This window comes from Bubalus kerabau, chromosome 1 (genome assembly GCF_029407905.1).
Source record: "Bubalus kerabau isolate K-KA32 ecotype Philippines breed swamp buffalo chromosome 1, PCC_UOA_SB_1v2, whole genome shotgun sequence".
NCBI classification, from domain to species: Eukaryota; Metazoa; Chordata; class Mammalia; order Artiodactyla; family Bovidae; genus Bubalus; species Bubalus kerabau.
In genome coordinates, this window is record NC_073624.1 from 114,619,535 (window position 1) to 114,642,445 (window position 22,911).

General features: G+C 38.2%; 1 protein-coding gene across 4 annotated transcripts in view; it reads right to left on the reverse strand.

Moving 5' to 3' along the window:
• NAV3 (neuron navigator 3) overlaps positions 1-22,911 on the reverse strand; it is an 899,190-nt gene that overhangs the window by 17,349 nt on the left and 858,930 nt on the right. For all 4 annotated transcript variants that reach the window (XM_055587143.1, XM_055587148.1, XM_055587139.1 and 1 more), the window contains 7 exons: positions 22,307-22,479; positions 20,583-20,736; positions 18,968-19,142; positions 14,184-14,281; positions 11,415-11,510; positions 10,974-11,142; positions 9,393-9,628 (listed from right to left, as the gene is read on the reverse strand). In XM_055587143.1, coding sequence (XP_055443118.1) covers positions 9,393-9,628; positions 10,974-11,142; positions 11,415-11,510; positions 14,184-14,281; positions 18,968-19,142; positions 20,583-20,736; positions 22,307-22,479 — 1,101 coding nt within the window. The remainder of the gene's footprint in view (positions 1-9,392; positions 9,629-10,973; positions 11,143-11,414; positions 11,511-14,183; positions 14,282-18,967; positions 19,143-20,582; positions 20,737-22,306; positions 22,480-22,911) is intronic.

Consider the following 22,911-nt stretch of genomic DNA (forward strand, 5'->3'; position numbering starts at 1 on the left):
ACTTATTTATTATCTGCATGCAACTGTTGTAGTTTAAAATAAAGACAAAAGTTGTTGTATTTCATTGGGTCACTTGACATTAGCATTTAGCATTTATTAAGTTTCTTGGTTATTTACAGGTATTTTTCCTTTCTAATAGCTTTTAATCTAAATATGATAACCAGTTCACTGATTGCTGTCACAGATGGGTAGGCCAGAAACATAATTAGGTTTCTTAGAATTATCCTAATCAGTAAGAGCATTTCCATAATATTTGCATATTTACAATGACATTTTCAATTTGTAAATCTTGAGCAGGGTTAAAATCAATTTCATGATGGTTCTTGAAAATAATGAATAGAATTCCAAATGATAAGTATGTAGATTTTTACTCTTTCAACACAGATTTAGCAAGTGCCTACTATGTGCCAGGTACTCTGGCATCAGGATTTAGAGCTTACTTCTACATTCCAAGCATTAGAGTTGACAAACAAAAGGGCAGGCCAACAAGTAAATCACAATGCAGTGTGATAAGTGAAATGCACAAAGCACTATAGAAAAACTAAAGAGAGATATCTAACTCAGATTTAAGGTTCAGAGAAATACGCTATGGGGGTGGGAGGTATAATTGAAGAATAAAGAGTAAAGCATAAGAACTGGAAGATATGAGTGTGTGACGTGTTTGGAAAAATATTAGTGTTCTGCTTTTGCAGAAAATGGTACACGGTAGTAGTGATCTCAATGAGAGAAAACAGAAAAGACTGAATCCATGCAGAGAAATTTGGATTTTACTATATAAACACAAACACCACTCATATGCTGTTGTTGTTTTGACAAGGGTAGAGAATTTATCAAAGAAAATATATTTGAAGGATTTGTCATTGTTCAGTAGCTCAGTCATATCTGACTGTTTGTGAGCCCATGGACTGTAGCACACCAGGCTTCCCTGTTCTTCACCAACTCTCAGAACTTGCTCGAACTTATGTCCATAGAATTGGTGATGCCATCCAATCATCTCATCCTCTGCTGTCCCCTTCTCTTCCTGCCTTCAATCTTTCCCATCACCAGGATCTTTTCTAATGAGTCAGCTCTTGGCATCGGGTGGCCAAAGTACTGGAGCTTCAGCTTCAGCATCAATTCTTCCAATGAATATTCAGTGTTGATTTCCTTTAGGATTGACTGGTTTGATCTCCTTGCTGTCCAAGGGACTCTCAAGAATCTTCTCCAACACCACAGCTCAAAAGCATCAATTCTTCAGTGCTCAGCCTTCTTTATGGTACAATTCTCACATCCATACATGACTACTGGAAAAACCATAGCTTTGACTATATGGAACTTTGTTAGCCAAGTGATGTCTCTGCTTTTTAATATGCTGTGTAGGTAGCACAGCTTTACTTGCAAGGAGCAAGTGTCTTTTAATGCAGATGCTTGAAGGACAGGATGATCAATTAGAAATGGAAAAACCAATCAAGATGCTTATTGCCTTGAGTAGGTTAGGCACATACAATATGCAGATAACTACAATTTATAGTGGAAAATAATACATTACCTCAAAAGAGTATACAACAAAGATTTTGTTCACTGCATATAAAGATTACTTGTGGCTTCTGGGAAAGACTTTCTGGTGGCAGTATTATTTGCTACTAACTTTTTATTCTAAAGGTTAGGTGATATTTTGATGCTTAAAAATGAAAGAATAGCTTTCCACAGACAGAAAAACAATGGCAAAACACAAAAATATGAGCTCCATGTAGGAAAGAACCAGTAGTATAGGTTTTGTGAAAGAGTTGTAAGTAGATTGGAAATAAAAGTTTGCAACTTTGAATCATTGGTAAGACTACTGGACTTTTCCTACTGACAGTGAAGAAACATAAGTAATGTAGCCAGAATCATGATTTTGAAGTGAGGTAAATATATTGTTTAACTCTATACTCTGAGTACATCATGAGAAAAGGTGGGCTGGATGAGTTACAAGCTGGAATCAACATAGGTGGGAGAAACAGCCACAACCTCAGATATGCGGATGATACCACCCTAATGGCAGAAAGCAAATAGGAACTAAAGAGCCTCTTGATGAGGGTGAAGGAAGAGAGTGAAAGAGCCAGCTTAAAACTAAATACTAAGAAAAAAACTAAGATCATGGCATCCAGCCCCATTATTTCATGGCAAATAGGGGAGGAAAAGGCGGAAGTAGTATCATATTTCCTCTTCTGGGGCTCTAAAATCACTTTGAATGGTGACTGCAGAAATGAAATCAGATGTTTGCTTCTTGGCAGGAAAGTTATGACAAACCTAGACAGTGTGTTGAAAAGCGGAGACATTACTCTGTCGACAAAGGTCCTATGGTCAAGGCAATGGTCTTTGCAGTGGTCATGTACAGCTGTGAGAGTTGGACCGCCAAGAAGGTGGGGCAGTGAACAATTGATGCCTCTGAACTGTGGTGCTGGAGAAGACTCCTGAGAGTCCCCTGGACAGCAAGGAGATCAAACCATCAACCTTAAGGGGAATCAACCCTAAATATTCGTTGGAAGGACTGATGCTGAACTGAAATTCCAGTATTTTGGTCATCTGATGTGTACAGCGGACTCATTGGAAAAGTCCCTGCTCCTGGGAAAGATGGGGGGACAGAAGGAGAAGAGGGCATCAGAGGATGAGATGGTTGGATGGCACCACCAATACAAGGGACATGAACCTGGGCAAACTTCAGGAGATGGTGAGGGACAGAGAGGCCTGACCTGCTGCAGTCCATGGGGTCGCAAAGAGTCAGACACAACTGGGCAACTGAACAACAACAAGTATATTGTAAAGGAAGAAGAGAAAGCAGTCAAGAGAATACTGAAATTGCTGAAGCCAAGACACACTGTGGGACTCAAGAGGAATAATAGAGGTATGGGGAGATTTTTGACCTAGAGCAGACAGCAATGGGGAGTCACTGCTGGATTTTAAAGTGGTAAGCTTTTAATTATGAAAAGACATTCCATTTCCACGAACTGAAAGCAAAAAGAGACACACAGAGAGAACTGGAATTTAATGGAAGTTGTAAATCAAGCAGTTAGTAAGCAACTGCAGTAGCCCAGGTGAGCGACAGAGTGTTCATTTGTTTGGGAGGGTGGTGGTAGCAGAGATGGATAGAAGAAGATGCATTTGTGATACATTTTCAGAGTTGAAATTGGCATTTCTAAATATGTATATTTACTATACTAATGGAAACATATCTGTAAGCTAACAGAAATGTCTACCATATAGAACATGGGCATGGCTAATAGTGTCCAACTGGAACCAACACAAATTCAAACAAGGAAGTTATCTGGATGAAAACAGATGTGGAGGAGATCAGAATGTTGAGGAATATTTACATTCACTGGAAGGTGAAGGAAAAACAGTCAGTGAATGACACTAAGAAGGAGCTTACTAGAAGGTAGGAAGGAAACAGGACAGCATTCCATAATCATGAAAATGAGAAAAATTTCTAGATAGGGGGCTCAATTATAGTAATCAGGTACACATAAATCAAGAGAGAAAGGAGGAGGGAGGCGAGGGGAGAGGAGGAAGAGGAGGAGGTGAAGCAGGGAGGTGGCTGGGGGAGGGAGCTGGCACAGGGAGGTGGAGAAGCTTGACTTGGATTTGGTAAATAAGAAATCACTGGGTGATTTCTGAAAAAATAGGGCTAGAAGATTCTATTACAGTTCTCTTTTTTCTTGAGACTGGTAGCAGATTCCTTTGGGAATCTAATAAAAGGTATGGACCAGTCAGAAGTAGAAATAGGCAAATACAAGTAATTCAGTCATATAACTTGAGGGGTTTTTTTTGTTTTTTTTTTTTGTTTTTTTTTTTTAAACCCCATTTGAAATCATTCCATGAACTTCACCCTAGCTTAACTGGGGTAAAATCTTAGATTGAAGTATTGATGCATTAGCATTAGAAGTTTCAGTCCAAGATCTAATAAGGCAGAAAAATAAACAGGTATATCTACCAGATGGATATTGATAATGAGACGAATCCCATACTTCGAAAATATACACAGAACACAGCAGTTGCATAAAAACTATTGATCACTGTTTTCCCTCATTTTGACTCTAGACACACTCAAAATGAATCTGCCAAGTCCAGCTTTCTGATCTTTTCCCACCTAACATTCCAAATGGCTTCAGCCGGCCACATATTCTTTACTAAATCCATCTCCAGCCTTCTGGGCCCACTATATCAAATGTCACAAAGTGTAATTGTTTATGTGTCCTGCTTTCAATCAAAATATTCCAGCTGGCAGCTCAAGAGAGGGCTTGAAGAATGGGAAGAGGGACAGAATGTAAAATGCAGAGACCCCCAAAACATGAAAAGATTTGTTTTCATTTGATGGTTTATTGTTGGACGTTTTTGGAATCAATGAGTACTTTGTGCCTTGTCCCTTCAGAGCTATCAGAGGCACAGCATAAAGCATGTCAGCAGTTACGCAGCTCTGATTCTCAGGGAAGGCATTTATCTCACACCTTATTCACCCTTTACTGTCGTAAACCGACACTTAGCTGTCCCTCCCACAATGCAAACCTGCCATCCCCATTTCTCTGTACCACTCTCACATACCATCAACTCCTGGAAAATAATTGCAAATTCTCTAACAATGTGGCAAGAACCGGCCAAATTCTCTGGCCAGGACTTGGTATCCAACATTACTGATGGGTCATTCATATCTTACAACCATAAAGAAATAATAAACATTTGTTAGTTGGATTTTGTGCTTTCTTGGTGATGAACACTACGTGACTTGCCCACGGATTTCTTCCTATAACTGTTCTCTAGCGTCATCCATTCTGTTCACTTTTGTCATGCTTTATTTATTACTTTATAATAACAAAGATTAAACTGATCTCATAATGGCACAAGTGATTTTATTCAGAAAAAGTAGAAAATAAGAGTGCTGGCTGTATTTGATCAAATTTTAAAGGCCATATAAATTGTTATTACTTAAAAACATCCCCAAGCACTAAACATTTTTTAACTGAAATAAAAATAACTTAGATATAACAGTGTCTTATGGAGTGAGGCAAATTTTAGAACTAATGTAAGTTACCCTACTTTATTTTAGCATGTCAAATTATATCCTGAGGAAGGATGGTCAACTTGACTTAAAATTTGACTTTAAGTGATTCTCTAACTTTATCAAAGTCCCATTTCCTCTAATTAATCTATTCTTCTCCTATTTTCCAACCAGTTGCTTTTTTTTTCTTTTTTTTTTTTCCAGAAAAGAAGTACTTCTAAATAGTTTTTTCACATTAACATTAAGGAAAAATCAAAGAGAACACAGGGTAATTAAAATATGTCAATTCTTTTATCATTTTGGCTGAAAAGAAACAAAATATGTTAAAGCTTTTAAATAAAGCTTGCCAACATCCGCTGGATCATGGAAAAAGCAAGAGAGTTCCAGAAAAACATCTATTTCTGCTTTAATGACTGTGCCTAAGCCTCTGACTGTGTGGATCACAATAAACTGTGGAAAATTCTGAAAGACATGGGAATACCAGACCACCTGATCTGCCTCTTGAGAAATTTGTATGCAGGTCAGGAAGCAACAGTTAGAAGTGGACATGGAACAACAGACAGGTTCCAAATAGGAAAAGGAGTATGTCAAGGCTGTATATTGTCACCTTGTTTATTTAACCTATATGCAGAGTACATTATGAGAAACGCTGGACTGGAAGAAACACAAGCTGGAATCAAGATTGCCAGGAGAAGTATCAGTAACCTCAGATATGCAGATGACACTACCCTTAATGGCAGAATGTGAAGACGAACTAAAAAGCCTCTTGATGAAAGTGAAAGTGGAGAGTGAAAAAGTTGGCTTAAAGCTCAACATTCAGAAAACGAAGATCATGGCATCTTGTCCCATTACTTCATGGGAAATAGATGGGGAAACAGTGGAAACAGTGTCAGACTTTATTTTTTGGGGCTCCAAAATCACTGCGGATGGTGACTGCAGCCATGAAATTAAAAGACGCTTACTCCTTGGAAGGAAAGTTATGTCCAACCTAGATAGCATATTCAAAAGCAGAGACATTACTTTGCCAACAGAGGTTCATCTAGTCAAGGCTATGGTTTTTCCTGTGGTCATGTATGGATGTGAGAGTTGGACTGTGAAGAAGGCAGAAGGCCAAAGAATTGATGCTTTTGAACTGTAAGGACTGCAAGGAGATCCAACCAGTCCATTCTGAAGGAGATCAGCCCTGGGATTTCTTTGGAAGGAATGATGTTAAAGCTGAAACTCCAGTACTTTGGCTACCTCATGCGAAGAGTTGACTCATTGGAAAAGACTCTGATGCTGGGAGGGATTGGGGGCAGGAGGAGAAGGGGACAACAGAGGATGAGATGCCTGGATGGCATCACTGACTCAATGGACGTGAGTCTGGGTGAACTCCGGGAGTTGGTGATGGACAGGGAGGCTTGGCTTGCTGTGATTCATGGGGTCGCAAAGAGTCGGACACAACTGAGCAACTGAACTGAACTGATGAGGAGACCCAGAATTCATTGGAGGCATTAAACATGTAGGCTGAAGTTAACAAGCAACTGTGTCTTCTGCTTTTACTTAGAGAAGAGTTTAGTATTCTGTCTCAGGTGCCATGTCTCTCTCTACTTAAAATGAAAATATTTGGTTCGTCAACAATCTGAATAGTGCTGAATTCCAAGGACGTAGTCAGAATTCATGCGCTCTATTGAGTCAACATGAGGAGATAACATCATGCCTTATACACAACTCTGCTCTCCTTGAAAAATACATACAAGACAATTTGAACAAATATGTGTGTGTGTCACAGGAGTGGGTGGTCTGTATGGGTCTGAGTGTATTTGTATAAGAAATCCTCATTGGAGCCAAGAGCTATAATTAGTAACTGTGGGCAACCCTTAGACAGTGCTTGCTATGTGCACTATTCTCTCTCTTTCCCGGCTTCTACTTCTCTCTGTCTCTCTCTCTCTCTCTTTGTCTCTCTCTCTCTCACACACACACACAGAGTCACTCCTTTAGTCCTTAACACAACTTCACTATTTTCCGCATTTTATGACTGGGATAACTGAGGCACAAAGAAATTAAAGAATCAGCCCTAGGTTCCACAGTTGGTTGGTGTCATGAACTTAATGAACTATTCCTTTAAGGCATTTTTGTTCACTAAATTAAACATCTTTCAAGAATTTAGTGGTTTGGGGCTGCTTTGGGGAGTCGTGTTTATTTTCTAAATATTTGTAGGAGGGAGGTGACTGTGAGACTGGGTCAGTTTAGATCATTTAACCAGGTAATTTTTGAAAAAAGTCACAGTGACCCAGTGTCATCTGGGTAACCTCAAGGTATTGCTGATAACAAATGTAGTTTCCTAAGAGAACCTCAGGCTGCACTGACTGAGAATGTAGTTAGTAACTATCAGTAAAAGTAGCCCAGTGTTAGCGATTTGTTAGGCATCAACTATTTTCTTTTTAAAATTGTTGACTTTGCTTGGAGTATATGAAAGTACTGGCTGCCTTTTATATCCCCTCATGACTATTTAAGAGCTGAGAGTGTTCAGGATGATAATTCTGGTATACTAGACCTTAGTATAGACTCATCTCACACACTGGCAAAGTAATGCTCAAAATTCTCCAAGCCAGGCTTCAACAGTACGTGAACCGTGAACTTCCAGATGTTCAAGCTGGATTTAGAAAAGGCAGAGGAACAAGAGATCAAATTCCCAACATCCACTGGATCATCAAAAAAGCAAGAGAGTCCCAGAAAAAAACATTTACTTCTGTTTTATTGACTACGCCAAAGCCTTTGACTGTGTAGATCACAACAAACTGTGGAAAATTCTTCAAGAGATGGGAATACCAGACCACCTGACCTGCCTCCTGAGAAATGTGTATGCAGGTCAAGAAGCAACAGTTAGAAATGGACATGGAACAACAGACTGGTTCCAAATCGGGAAAAGAGTATGTCAAGGTTATATACTGTCATCCTGCTTATTTAACTTATATGCAGAGTACATCATGTGAAATGCCAGGCTGGATGAAGCACAAGCTGGAATCAAGATTGATGGGAGAAATATCAATAACCTCAGATATGCAGATGACACCACCCTTATGGCAGAAAGGGAAGAAGAACTAAAGAGCCTCTTGATGAAAGTGAAATAGGAGAGTGAAAAGTCAACAACATTCAGAAACCTAAGATCATGGCATCCAGTCCCATCACTTCATGGCAAATAGATGGGAAAACAATGGAAACAGTGACAGACTTTATATTTTGGGGCTCTAAAATCACTGCAGATTATGACTTCAGCCAGAAAAATTAAAATACGCTTGCTCCTTGGAAGAAAAGTTATGACCAACCTAGACAGCATATTAAAAAGCAGAGACATTACTTTGCCAACAAAGGTCCGTCTAGTCAAAGCTATGGTTTTTCCAGTAGTCATGTATCGATGTGAGAGTTGGACCATAAAGAAAGCTGAGTGCTGAGGAATTAATGCTTTTGAACTGTGGTGTTGGAGAAGACTCTTGAGAGTCCGTTGGACAGCAAGGAGATCCAACCAATCCATTCTAAAGGAAATAAATCCTGAATATTCGTTGGAAGGACTGATGCTAAAGCTGAAACTCCAATACTTTGGCCACCTAATGCAAATGACTGACTCACTGGGAAAGACCCTGATGCTGGGAAAGATTGAAGGCAGGAGGAGAAGGGGATGACAGAGGATGGGATGGTTGGATGGCATCACCGACTCAATGGACATGAATTTGAGTAAACTCCAGGAGTTGGTGATGGACAGGGAAGCCTGGCAGTGCTGCAGTCTATGGGGTTGCAAAGAATCAGACACAACTGAGCAACTGAACTGAAATGAACTGACTGAGACCTTAGGTGATGGTGAAATGGAATACTATTCAATTTCCTAAGTTTCCTACACAGAAATCATATAGAAATATGATGTAAACAATTTTCTGCTCCCAGAATTTCTGCTTAGAATATATTAATCATACCCAAATATCCATTATTACAATATTCCAGTTAATTCCTTGTTTATTATGACCCAGACCAGATACTGACTTTTGAAAGCTCTGATTTCTCCAGGAAGAGTTCTAGCCTCTTGCTTGCATAGTATTTACTTGGATCTCTTTTTGCTCTAACACTTCCTAAATGGATGTCTAAGAGAAATTAGACAATAGAGACCTTGTTCTTTTCTTCTGTCAATTCCCAATGCTTGTGAAGTACTAGATAACTGAATGCCACTGAGCAGTCTTATTCAAATTCACAAATAGGGTTTATTCATTCTCCAGATTCTAGCCTTAGCCAATGAGATAGATATGTTTCCAGGCACAATATGGAAGTTTCATGTAATCTTAATGCTTAGTTGAGTAATACAATTATGGATAAATGGCAGCGGTTGTCTTAGGAGTCTGTGACTTACCTTACTAGACTTGTGATCCACATTAAAAGTGGCGATTGCATCCTCTGTTTTTTTCCTCCCAGATTTGGTTATTACATATTCAGCAAGTTTGTGTGCTAAATAAGTCTTTCCAGTACCACTAGGTCCTGAGAGTATAATTCTGTGATGCTCCATCAACAAGTTAAAGTATCTTTGGGTAATTGGTTTAGGAATCAGAGTATCAAAAACAAAACTGTCCAAACTGTTTTCTTCTACCCCTAAAGGGAGAAACAAAGGGAAGAGAATGGCTTATGATTCTACATAAGCTAGAATTTAAAACACAGTGTCAACTGGCACCTGGGCTTTGTTAGCCATAGCAATAACACTCCTTGCAAGAGACTTTCCTTGACATTTCTGTCTCACAAACATGTGTTGCTATTTTAAGACAGAATACATGAGAAATAAGGCAGAGTGAACACAGGAATGAAAGCAAGCCAGTTGCTTTTCCTGAGACTCTCTTCCCTGTCTACTTCATGCTTCCCACTTATGTTTCCACAGAGAAATGGAAGCATTACTATGAATGCTATCAAGAATTATTCTTCTCTTTGAAGGTGGTAATTTTGTTAAGCATAAATATAAAAATTTGTGTTCTTCTCTTTTTCCTCCTCTTTTCTCCTTCTCTTTACTTCCTTCTAGCTCTCATTATACATCCCTGCTATACCATCACTTAAGCTTTTGAAGAATATATATTGTGATATTTGGCAAGGAATTAAGGAGAGCAACAGTATCTCAACTATCTTAATCATAAAATCAAATATTGACAAATCCCTCTATTAATCCATAGTTACCTAGATATGTTCTGAACTCATCAACATATGTGAACAAGAAATTATGGAGACAAGGATACCTGAGATATTCCATTTACCTAGAAATAATCACATTATTCAAAGAAAAAGAATTTCTCATCCCTAATTCTTAACTTCCATTCTCTATCCCCAGTGGGTATTCACTGAATATGTGCTTAGTCTCTTCACTGCATCCAACTCTTTGTGACCCCATAGATTGTACCCTGCCAGGCTCCTCTGTCCATGGGATTTTCCAGGAAAGATCACTTGACTGGGTAGCTATTCCCTTCTCCAAGGGATCTTCCCAACCCAGGGATCAAACTTGGGCCTCCTGCATTGCAGGCAGATTTTTTACCATCTAAGCTACCAGGGAAGCCCTTGCTGAGCATATATATTTTAAAATTGAAGGCATAGGGATGAATATATTACCTTAGACTAGGCAATAAACTTTTAGAAATTTCCCCTAAATCAAAGAGGATAATGTAGAAAACCTAGAAATTTGAAATTTGACGAGTCACTTCTTCTATGAGTCCTCGAGAATCTTCAAAATTACATCTCAAAACTCATAGACTTTAATTTACTTGATTTTTGTTTTTAGTTGGATTTTTGTGTTTTTAATATAAATATGGTTCATCTCATACCCAAACTATTAAAGTAGTTAGCCTACTTTTCAAATATGAAAATTTGAAGTGAAACTGCAAAAAAAAAAAAAAAAAAAAAGGAAAAGAAACATTGGTAAAAATGCAATTGTGGGTTTATTTTCCATTTTTACTTTTACCTTTCAGGTTCACAGTGATGACGTTATTATCACCCACAAGGTACCCACAAGGCAGCAGCTCAGGCACTTCTGGGCCATGGGATCTGGTTACGTCTCCTATACAGTAGCTGGCAATGCAGTCAGAGCTCAGACCAAGGCTAGCGGAGGTATCAATTCTGAACACATACTCCTAAAATTGTATACACAAAGACGCAAAGTCAAAACAGAGGGACCACTCTTCTATCACGGTAAAATTCATGGGGATATGAAACTAGCTATCAGGAATTTTAGAACTGGGTACTACAATAACTATTAATATCACACAGCATAAAGAGAAAGCTTTCTTTAATAGTTAAAATGCAGGAGAGGAAAAGCAGATATGCACATGCCATTAAAGCTAAGGGAAGCATCCAAAATGAAACACGTTTGAAAATTAGTATCAGGATATCTTGTACAACGTACCTTAAAGAGACGTCTAATTACACCATCTAAGACATCCCACTTGGTTTTTCCACTTACACCAATGGATCCTATCAAATATGCCTGAGACTTCTGATCCTAAGTAAGATCAAAATAAAATAAGATAAAACCCAACTGCATCTTGTTTTATTATATCTACTAAAATATTAATACTGGTGGTGATTAACACTAAAATATATATTAAACTTATGGTTTATATTATGGTAGACATACACAGTGGATTATACAAAATACCCCAGCAAACAAAGCAACCAAAGTAACTAATTAACTAACAAGCAAAGTAACAGGAATAGCAACAAAACAAGAGAGAAAGAGGTTAGATGAAGTGGTATGGCCAAGGAAAACTGATTCATGACCTGTTCAGTAGAAAGGAAAGGTCCAGGAGAGAACAGGCTTCCATTTTAGCGAGCACGTACATTTCTGAAGAGAAGCAGCTTGGTGGGAAGGAGATGGTGATAGAAATGCAACAGAACTATATCTTGAGTCCTAAAATCTCATCTTAACATTTTTGCAATCTAAATGTTAAGTCCAAAACTCAGTTTATTATTTTTTATTTAGATTATCTCTAAGATTGAATCCAAATTTGAAAAAAAGTTATCCATGGCAGTATGGGATTCATATATTCACAACTCAGGCTCTACTCTGAATTTATCAGAAAATTCAATAGAATACTTGCCAGGAAATCCTACAGGATTACAAGGAATCCTTGAAGATTCTTGAAGAATCTTCAAAATTACATTTCAAAACTCAAAGATTTTCATTGACTTGATTTTGTTTGTTTTTTGGTAGGGTTTTGGTGTTTTAAATATAAACATGGTTCATTTCATAGCAACTATTAAAGTGGTTAGTTTACTTTTCATATATGAAAGTCTAAAGTGAAACTACATCTACCATGTAATTAAGAAAAGTGATGTTAGGTCAAGTCACTTAGCTGGCTCTGACCTACATTTCTTCATCTATAGAATTTAACTCTATAAGGGTAAATGATTATCACCACTACTTAGGTATACCCTGAAACAAATATTTGTTTAAAAAAAAAGTTAGAAATTTATAGCAAAACCACTGTTATTTTTATACCACTGTTATAGACTGAATGTTCTTGTTCCACTCAAATTCATATATTAAACCACAACTCCCAATTGATGGTGTTTGGAAATGGAGTCAGCAGGAGGTAATAAGAGTTAAACTAGGCCATGAGAGTGGGTCTGACATCACAGGATCAGTAGCCTTCTAAGTCGGAGAAGGCAATGGCACCCCATTCCAGTACTCTTGCCTGGAAAATCCCATGGATGGAGGAGCCTGGTAGGCTGCAGTCCATGGGGTCGCGAAGAGTCGGACACGACTGAGTGACTTCACTTTCACTTTCACTTTCATGCATCGGAGAAGGAAATGGCAACCCGCTCCAGTGTTCTTGCCTGGAGAATCCCAGGGACAGTGGAGCCTGATGGGCTGCCGTCTATGGGGTCGCACAGAGTCAGACACAACTGAAGCAACTTAGCAGCAGCAGCAGCAGCACCCTTATCTAAGTAGGGGAAGTAAGAGAGAGATCTCTCTCTCTCCAAGTACACACATTGAGGAAAGGCCTGTGAGGACATAGGTGCCATTTGCAACCCAAAGAGAGAGCCCTTTTCAGGATCCAAACCAGACAGCACCTTGATCTTGGACTTAATAACCAGAAGAAAACAAATTTCCATTGTTTAAGCCATCCAATCTGCAGTATTTTGTTATGGTAACTCAAGAATACCAAGATAACTTCTTCTTAACATTCAGAAATATTGTCTTTCAGAATTATTTTGAAAAAGAAAACTTGTTTTCTGGTGTTAATGTAACTGAGTCAAAATGGACATGCTTACAGGGCTTTTAAGCAGCTGCTTTTAAATCAGAGATCGTTCAAGCTTCACTGAGACTATTATAGTCTTTTACAAAAAGACCGACATGGGAAATTCAGGCACAGATCTGCAGCTCAAGCAGAAAGCTTATGGCATTAGAATTCTTAGAATATATGCTCAATGTAAAAATTCACAATTGCTAGCTCACTTTTCAAACTTAAATACTGCAATTATCTTAAAATTCTAAAGTTCTTTGCTCTTCTGTTTGATACGAAAAAATCGGATACCTACAAATTTGTATTTTTGGCCACTGAAATACAATTTCAACTTGAAAAAAAGTATTTTTTGTTTCAAGAAGAGTCTAGGATCAGGATGACACTGCCAATTTGAAGGCAATATTTGATTCCAGAAAAATTAAATATTTGCCTTTTCAGCTAGGGCCTTGCTTAAAAATGATACACAAAAGTAGTATTAATGGACATTGTTATAATGAGTCTAATAAAATATATCTATCTTTCCAGTGTCTAGAATGGCCATATAGCTTATAGTCTCCTCTTTGTAGAAAGACCATCTTGACAGTTCTAGCAACACGGTACCATACATCATAAACATCACCTGTATTTAGTTAGATACGATGCTATGTCAAAGAAAGCCATGTGCTTCTTTTTAGGTTTTAGGAATGAGGGTGGCTGACAGCTGCTACTGTTTTCAGTGAATAAACATGAAGTACGGAGACACATTTCTATCTATAGGATGAGGCCATTTCTTTTGAGTCCCTAACTTTCATGCTCTTATAAACATATTAAGCCAATGCCAAGACAAACTCTGCTGGTAGAATATTTATCAGGAAAAATACTCATATTTCAATATATTTGACTCGTGGTCATTCACAGTAATAAAGAGCTTAAAATTAAAGAAATACCTTTGCTTGGCCGTAGCCCTTGCTTATGGAGACTATAATTTTCACACTGCGGCCATCCTTGTGTCCAGTTGCATCACCAGGATCATCCAGCAAAATATCTACCAAATTTCCAAAGAAACATGCACACACATAACAGAGTCACGTTAGCTCGGATCTGTCTACTGCCATCACTCTCTCCCCCATAGTTTTACGCTTTTCAAGGGGAATATTTACCTTTTCTGCCATCCATTCTAACTTAACACATGTGAAAAACCTCAGCTTTCAAGAAGATGGGTGGCTGTGGTTGGGTTAAAGTTTTCATCTAAGACTTTATTTCTGTTTTCAAAGATCTTCACCCAAGTGTTGGGCCATCGCATTAGATGAGGAAATAAGGGGTTTCTTTCCCTATTATGCACAGGTCTGAGTAATACCTGAGTAATATTTAGTTACCATTATAACTGCCACAAATTGAAAAGCAATCTGATTTTCTATCTAGCTGAAAATATCCAAGCTCAAACCCCATGAAATTATGAATGCAAAGGTGCTGAGATTGAGTGTCAACTGAAATTATTTTCAAGCATTTGGTACAAACACAGCTATATGACAACTTTTCCTTATATCTGTAATTTTAGGTAATGTTTTGAATTTCAATGATGGCATTATACTTCCCTGCAAAAATATATTAATTATTGCTCTTCTGTCCTCTTTCTGCTCACAGTTTCAAAACAAAAATGATATTTCTAGTAATCAGCCAAGAGTTACAGAAGCATGATAAAGCTAGTTAACCTTTAAACTACCAACATTAAATGTGATTAAAGATTAATTTTTTAAATATAGTATTGAGATTAATGTTCAGTTTGGAGAATGAGTAAGGCAAACTATCCCACATATGTCTTCCTTTGAAAATGATATTATAGAGGCATATTTAATATGAAGATAGTGTTCTGTGGACAAAGGAAACTTAGCTACATGTTGAAGATCACATGTGCCTGGTGACAAGAGGACTCATTTGCTCAAATTGTAAATTCAGAGAGACAAGGACTTTGTATCATTATATAGAAGAAACAATTTCATCAAATGGGTTCTGAAAATAAAATTGTATTACTTTAATAATTGGAATATGCAATTTTGCAAAGAAAGGAGTTTAAAAAATGCCATAATACCATAACAATGAAAAACAAATTTAGAGTTTAAGGAATATGGAGATTTTTTTGCTAGAAATTTTTAAATTGTCAAAGACAATCTCCCTTGCTGGAATTAATTTTTTTTTTACTAGATGAACATCCTCCTGGTCTCATCTTTTTGCTTATCCTGCTCAAAACTCTTCCTTAAGTGTCATTTTAATTCTCATTCCTTTTCTCAAAATTTTAAACTGGCTAATTATTCACATCTAAATATCTTATAATTCATGACCAAATCACCTCTTTAGTACTTTGTTCGATTATTCATAACTGTTCATAAATATTCAAAAATAATTATTTAAAATAATAATTTATTAAGCATCAAAGAAATCAGGTACTGTCCTGGGCATTGGAAATGAATACCATGGTGAGAAAGAAGATGAATTCTCTACTCTATCATTTACTGAACTAATTATAGTAAGGCCCCCAAGTCTTCATTTATAAAATGGGTTATAAAACCATTAGCTTGGTAGAGTTATCGAGAGCATAACAGACAATGCTTTTAAAGCACTTTATCCTCAGTATTTAGTAAGTTCATCTGTTCTAACCATTACTCCTTTTCTCTGTGTGTCTATTCTAACTCCTTGCATTAACAGTTGGAGGAGAACACCGTGGCTCACTCTGGGTCTCCCCATTGGTACACCAATGGGATGATCACCGGAGCAAACAACTCCGAGGGAAAACAAATAACAGCCAATTTGAGATAGGGGTCTTTGTGTTTTGTTTTTGGTTTATTTATTTATTTATTTGGAAAATAAGTTATGGTTCTCTGTCAACATATTGAAAAAAAGAATAAAAAGGTTTGCCATTCTGGTTCCAATCAAGTGAAATACTGACAAGAAAAATAAAGGTTTTTTCACACCTCTGTATTCACTGGATGCATGGAACATGCACTATATTTGAGGAACTGGACCTCTGTCAATTGTCCTCTGTCTACTACTTTTTTAATTAATCATGTACTCTACAAAGCTTTTCTGTTAAAAAGCCCCAGCATAAAAGCACTTTTGACTGTCAAGTTTGAGACCACTAACCATGCAGAGTTCCAAAGAATAGCAAGGAGAGATAAAAAAGCCTTCCTCAGCAATCAATGGAAAGAAATAGAGGAACACATAGAATGGGTAAGGCTACAGATCTCTTCAAGAACATCAGAGATACCAAGGGAACATTTCACGCAAAGATGGGCACAATAAAGGACAGAAATTGTATGGAACTAAAAGAAGCAGAAGATATTAAGAAGAGGTGGCAAGAATACACAGAAACTGTACAAAAAAGATCTTCACGACCCAGATAATCACGATGGTGTGATCACTCATACTCAGCTGGAGCAGACATCGTGGAATGTGAAGTCAAGTGGGCCTTAGGAAGCATCACTATGAAAAAAGCTAGTGGAGGTGATGGAACTCCAGTTGAGCTATTTCAAATCTTAAAAGATGATGCTGTGAAAGTGCCACACTCAATATGTCAGCAAATTTGGAAAACTCAGCAGTGGCCACACGACTAGAAAAGGTCAGTTTTCATTCCAATCCCAAAGAAAGGCAATGCCAAAGAATGTTCAAACTACTGCACAATTGCACTCATCTCACACGCTAGTAAAGTAATGCTCAAAATTCTCCAAGCCAGGTTTCAACAGTACGTGAACCGTGAATTTCCAGATGTTCAAGCTGGTTTTAAAAAAGCCAGAGGAACCAGAGATCAAATTGCCAACATCTGCTGGATCAATGAAAAAGCAAGAGAGTTTCTGAAAAACATCTATTTCTGCTTTATTGACTATGCCAAAGCCTTTGACGGTGTAGATCACAATAAACTGTGGAAAATTCTGAAAGAGATGGGAATACCAGACTACCTGACCTGCCTCCTGAGAAACCTGTATACAGGTCAGAAAGCAACAGTTAGAACTGGACATGAAACAACAGACTGGTTCCAAATAGGAAAAGGAGTACGTCAAGGCTGTATATTGTCCCCCTGCTTATTTAACTTCTATGCAGAGTACATCATGAGAAACGCTGGGCTAGAAGAAGCACAAGCTGGAATCAAGATTGCCGGGAGAAATATCAATAACCTCAGATATGCAGATGACACCACCCTTATGGCAGAAAGCGATGAAGAACTAAAGAGCCTCTTGATGAAAGTGAAAGAGGAGAGTGAAAAATTTGGCTTAAAGCTCAAAATTCAGAAAACTAAGATCATGGCATCTGGCCCCATCACTTCATGGGAAATAGATGGAGAAACAGTGGAAACAGTGTCAGACTTTATTTTCTTGGGCTCCAAAATCACTGCAGATGGTGAGTGCAGCCATGAAATTAAAAGATGCTTACTCCTTGGAAGGAAAATTATGACCAATCTAGATAGCATATTGAAAAGCAGACATATTACTTTGCCAAGAAATGTCCGTCTAGTCAAGGCTATGGTTTTTCCAGTGGTCATATATGAATGTGAGAGTTGGACTGTGTAGAAAGCTGAGTGCCAAAGAATTGATGCTTTTTGAACTGTGGTGTTGGAGAAGACTCTTGAGAGTCCCTTGGACTGCAAGGAGATCCAACCAGTCCATTCTGAAGGAGATCAGCCCTGGGTGTTCTTTGGAAGGAATGATGCTAAAGCTGAAACTCCAGTACTTTGGCCACCTCATGGGAAGAGTTGACTCATTGGAAAATACTCTGATCCTGGGAAGGATTAGTGGCAAGAGGAAAAGGGGATGATGGAGGATGAGATGGCTGGATGGCATCACTGACTCGATGGACGTGAGTTTGTGTGAACTCTGGGAGATGGTGATAGACAGGGAGGCCTGGCGTGCTGCGATTCATGGGGTCGCAAAGAGTCAGACATGACTGAGCGACTGAACTGAAGGGAACGGAAAATTGCCCAGGAACATGTATATTATTGGTTTTCAAGCGGCATCTAGTGGCTGTGCTTTGTAATCACCACAGGTCCTCCTGTAAATCTTTCTCTACCAAGTCTTTTATGTATACAAAAATGATTAAATGCTGTGTGTGTGCACTCAATTAAAGGAGCAGTTATACTTTATAACTGAATAGTTCATCAGATATTAAGAGGTTAGGTTATATGATTCTATTTGCAACTGACTAAGACGGTACCCTTATTCTGAACTCAATACTGGAACCCAGCGTTTCCTTTTTGTCTGTTTGGTGACAGTTTAATAGAGCTGTAGCCTGGTGACAGAGGAGCACTGTATTCTCCCTGGGCTGCAAAATGCAGGATCACTAGTCAAATTTAGGAATAGGTCCTGAAACACCTGTAAATGGGCAAAACGCACGGGGTTCTGATTATCTAGTGATGAGTACAAACCTTCATCAGAGAATATTACTCCTTCGTCCTATCTGTAATCCTGGAGGAAGTACTTGTCAAGCACAAACAATTGTTTTAAAAAATGATATGAAAACCGTATCTCTAAGTCGTTTCACTCTTTTACAGAGAATGTTCTTTTAAGATGATCATGACTGAGAATGAACTTATAAGGGAAAAGGGCTATCTCTGAGAATTAGGGTGTTAACGCTTTGAAGAGGGAATGGGTGAGGGTCGTGGTGGGCAAGGGTCTGCAAATTCGAGGTGTCCTCGCTTGTGACGTCCTAGGCATGCTGTGATGAGGCAATGTGCGCACAAAATCACCTGAGGTAACAGACTCCGCGATGTTCAGATTGTTCAGCGAGAGCCCTAAGGACTGGCGCGAGGAGGAGGAGGAGGTGCTGCTCGCGGACTCGGACGGGGGCCGAGCAGGCTTCGCGACGTTCCCCGTCTCCGCCTTCAGCCGGTCATTTTCAGCCTTCAGTATTTCAATCTCGTTCTGTTGTGAAATTGAAAAACATGGCGCTAACTTGAAGAGAAAAGGGTATCAAGTCTTTTAGTAGTAGTGTTAATCAGTGTTTGTTTTTTTTTTAATGTGGTGAGATATTAAATAAACAAATATAAATTATGAAAACAAGATTTCCTTCCAAAGAAGGAAAAGTAAATCTCTTTCTCTGTCTCCCATATATACATATTCAGATATTCACAAATATAGATACACTGACCAGTGGAACTTTTTTACACTTAAAAATAAATCTATCATATATTTGAGGAGTTTTCCAGGATGTGGTCTCACCTGAATTAAGAATAACATAATTGAAGAGGTCATTCCATTTCTCATTTTAGAATTAAACACTACAACATATATAAAAACAGATAACCAACAGAGAGACCTACTATATACTCAATATTTTGTAAAAACCTATAAGGGAAAAGAATTTAAAAAGAATGTATCTATATCTATCTATATTCAGGTATATATAATATATATATATATATTATATATATATAACTGAATCACTGTGCTGTGCATCTGAAACTTTGTAATACAACATTATAAATCAACTATGCTTTAATAAAATTTAAAAATTTAATGCAATACTATTAATATCTCATAGAAGAAAATGCCCTTCGTAATATTCTGAATTCAGGGAGAGTTGAAAATCACAGTAAAACAAAAGTAATATAAATGAAGTGATTTAAAATTATCACTTCAGAATCCTAGCTAACGTCTGAAAAAGTTTTTGTTCCTTCGAAACAGAGCACTAAGCTCATAAAAACAACACAAGCCTTTTGATGAATATATCAGTGGTATAGGAATCTGCTTGGCAACGAGCTTTTCCTGTTTCAGTCAGTCATCTGTGGTACCAAGTGATTATTGGTTGACAATAATAAAATGAAAGTCTGAGCACAGACTGGTTCTGAATTTAGCCTTCGGATCCTTCCAAGATATACAAAAGCTTTACTTTTACAGATGGCATTCTACATCACTTTTACTTTCATATTTAGAAAGCTTGTGTTATATTTCTGTCCTTTCCTCATTACATTTGTTTTTCAATAAAAAACAGGTAAAGGTGTTTGAAAGTCAGATTTCAAAATTATAGGAAGAAGTTACCAAAAGGTAAATCACGGGGAAGTCAAGAAGCAAGGGCTGTAGTAGTTTCTCTGAAAACTTAGCTCTCAGCCAGTTCAATCACTAGTAAAAGTGCCTTCAATGGTCCTTGAGAGCAACCAGCCAGTTTGCACTCCCATTTCCAAACCTGGATTTTACAAAATTTTCCAACCGATATTAGGAAAGGAGTTGCAGAGATTAAATAAAAAGAGTGCATTTCCAAAAGGGATTTAAATGTGAGATTTGCTTTTACAATAACTGAGACAAGAGAATAAGCAGCATTTCAAAGCTCTCCTGTTCACTCCTTGAAGGTGCTTACAGACCAACCTGCATCCGGTTCATGGCTTCCCGGATCTGATCGAGATGATGTGCAGAGCTGAGGGCCTCCAGCCGAATATCTGTTAATTTTAATTCCTTTTCTCTGAGCTCACTCTTCAACTGCAGAATTATCTCTGCCTCAGCCTCTGTGCATTCACAGATCCTGAAGAAAGAAACAAGCACAAAATCAGCAGTTGGGGAAGCCAGAGGATTAGGAAAGGCAATGATTCTTTTAAAAGCTGAACTGCAATAATATCCAGCAGGTAGAGAGATTATTTGCTGCTGGCAAAACCTAGAGAAAAGGAAAAAGAGTTTTACAAACAGAAATACATTCATAGGTTCAAAACTGAAAACAGTAGGCCTTTGTCTCTCTTTTTTTTAATCTCTATTTTTTGAAGTTTAAAAACAATCTATCTTTACTGTATAGAAACTGATACTCAAAATTCCCTTGTTGCTAATATTTGTGGGGCTGAAAGTCAGAGTATTACTATATCTCATTCAATCATTTTTTCAAGGGACTTAACCTTCTATTTGCAACATATTAAATGTGTTTAAAACAAAGTTATTATGTATCAAAATGTTGATTTCTAGTTTTATAAAATTTTGCAAAGAATAATCTTATTTTGCCATAATACTATCTCCCGGTTACCACAAAACTTCAAAATAAATATTGTAGACAATAAATCAGGGAGATTAGTTTTGGACATTTAAATAATGGATGAGTGTTATATAATCCTTCTGGTAGGCTCAGCTGATTTAGGAGGTCAGCTAATGAAACTGAAGCAAGGTTTCAACCCAAACAAGCGGGCTAGTTGGGGCTGCTTGAAGGTCACATACACTACATCCTCACTGTTGTTGTGCTGTTGTTTTTAGACAGCCTGGGAGGAAATGTGTCAAAAAGAATTTCTGTTGTATTAATGAATAGCTTTTCTATTTAAAATGTGAGGATTAAGTTGCTGGTCACAAAATGACCGTGCTGTGTTCTTCTAAGTAAGGGAAATAAATAGGGTGTGCAAGGTCTTAAATAGTTCTATTTGTGGCCTTGCTGTATATGACAGCTCTGAGGAGCTGCCGTCACGGGCACACATGGAATCTGAACTGAACAGCACACAGAACAGAGAATTATCAGAGCACATGTTTAACATTCTACATGTTTTAGTCTTTCTTATAACATTCTAGTGGGATACTATAAAAAATGCTATGCTAGATTATCTAACACAATTGAAGAAAAATGGATTGCAGTTTGGCTTAAGGTAACAAAATTTTACTTCCACAGCAGGAGGGCAGAGGAGGTAGTCATTGTTGAAACACATGCGAGTGATTTTAGAGAAAGCAGGAGTGAACACTGCTTAGGTTAGAACTGGGATCTGAGCAGTTTTCATGCATCACACTCCATTTTACCGGGATCTATGCTTGTAGATCACAGGGCCATTTTGCCGTTTCTTTGGTGGCCAGACAAGGGGTGACCTGCATTTAATGCACAGTTAGATAGATACAAGGACAAATGCCAGTGAAAATAATAACTTAGAAAAGGGGAGAATGAGATCAAGAAACATTCACGTTCTAATGTATGGAAAACAGAAGAGAAATGAATGCTGTCTGCTATTCTAAGGAAGATCTGGAAATAACGGACACAGAGACGTTGCTGCGGTTCCATTCAGAACACACACGTGGGCCTGGCCTGAAGTCGTCTTCAATAGATTCTTCCTTGTGCTGCACAGGGGGTGACTTACGCAGAGGCAGACTGGGAGGGCTTCATGGAGGCTGACCCACAGTCACCCCCGTTGTGGGGCAACTTGGGGGATGCTGGGAGGGACGAATCTGTAAGCTCTTCAATGTCCGAATGTGAGGAAGGAGGCTTGGTGGACTTTTTCTTCCCAAAGGCTTGTTTGAATGAGCTTCTCAGCTGCAAGAAAGGACAGAAATTACCTTCCTTGCCTATTTGCACTGGGGACATCTCGCTTTGGGCCGTTAGTTTGCAAGTGCCATCCTAGCCACTGCCTGGGGTCAGTATGTATAAGCAAAGGATTAACAGCTGCAGCACGGTATCTCTAATTAAAAAAAAAAAAAAGATACCGTGTTTTGTGTTTCTGTTTTATTCTTGTATTAATCCAGCACAGCGCAAACATGGAAGGCTTTTAAACAGTGCAGGGACAAGGGCATGGCCATCAGAGCACTCATTTAAAACGAAGTACCTTGAAGGGATCTCCTTTCAGAAGGCTCCTCTCTTCAAGGCAATTTGTTTTAAATGGCCACTTTAGCTCTACTGTCAAGTCAGGGCCTGCTGACAGTACAAACTTAAAAAGCAAAATGACATCAAATTCACCTAACACTTCAT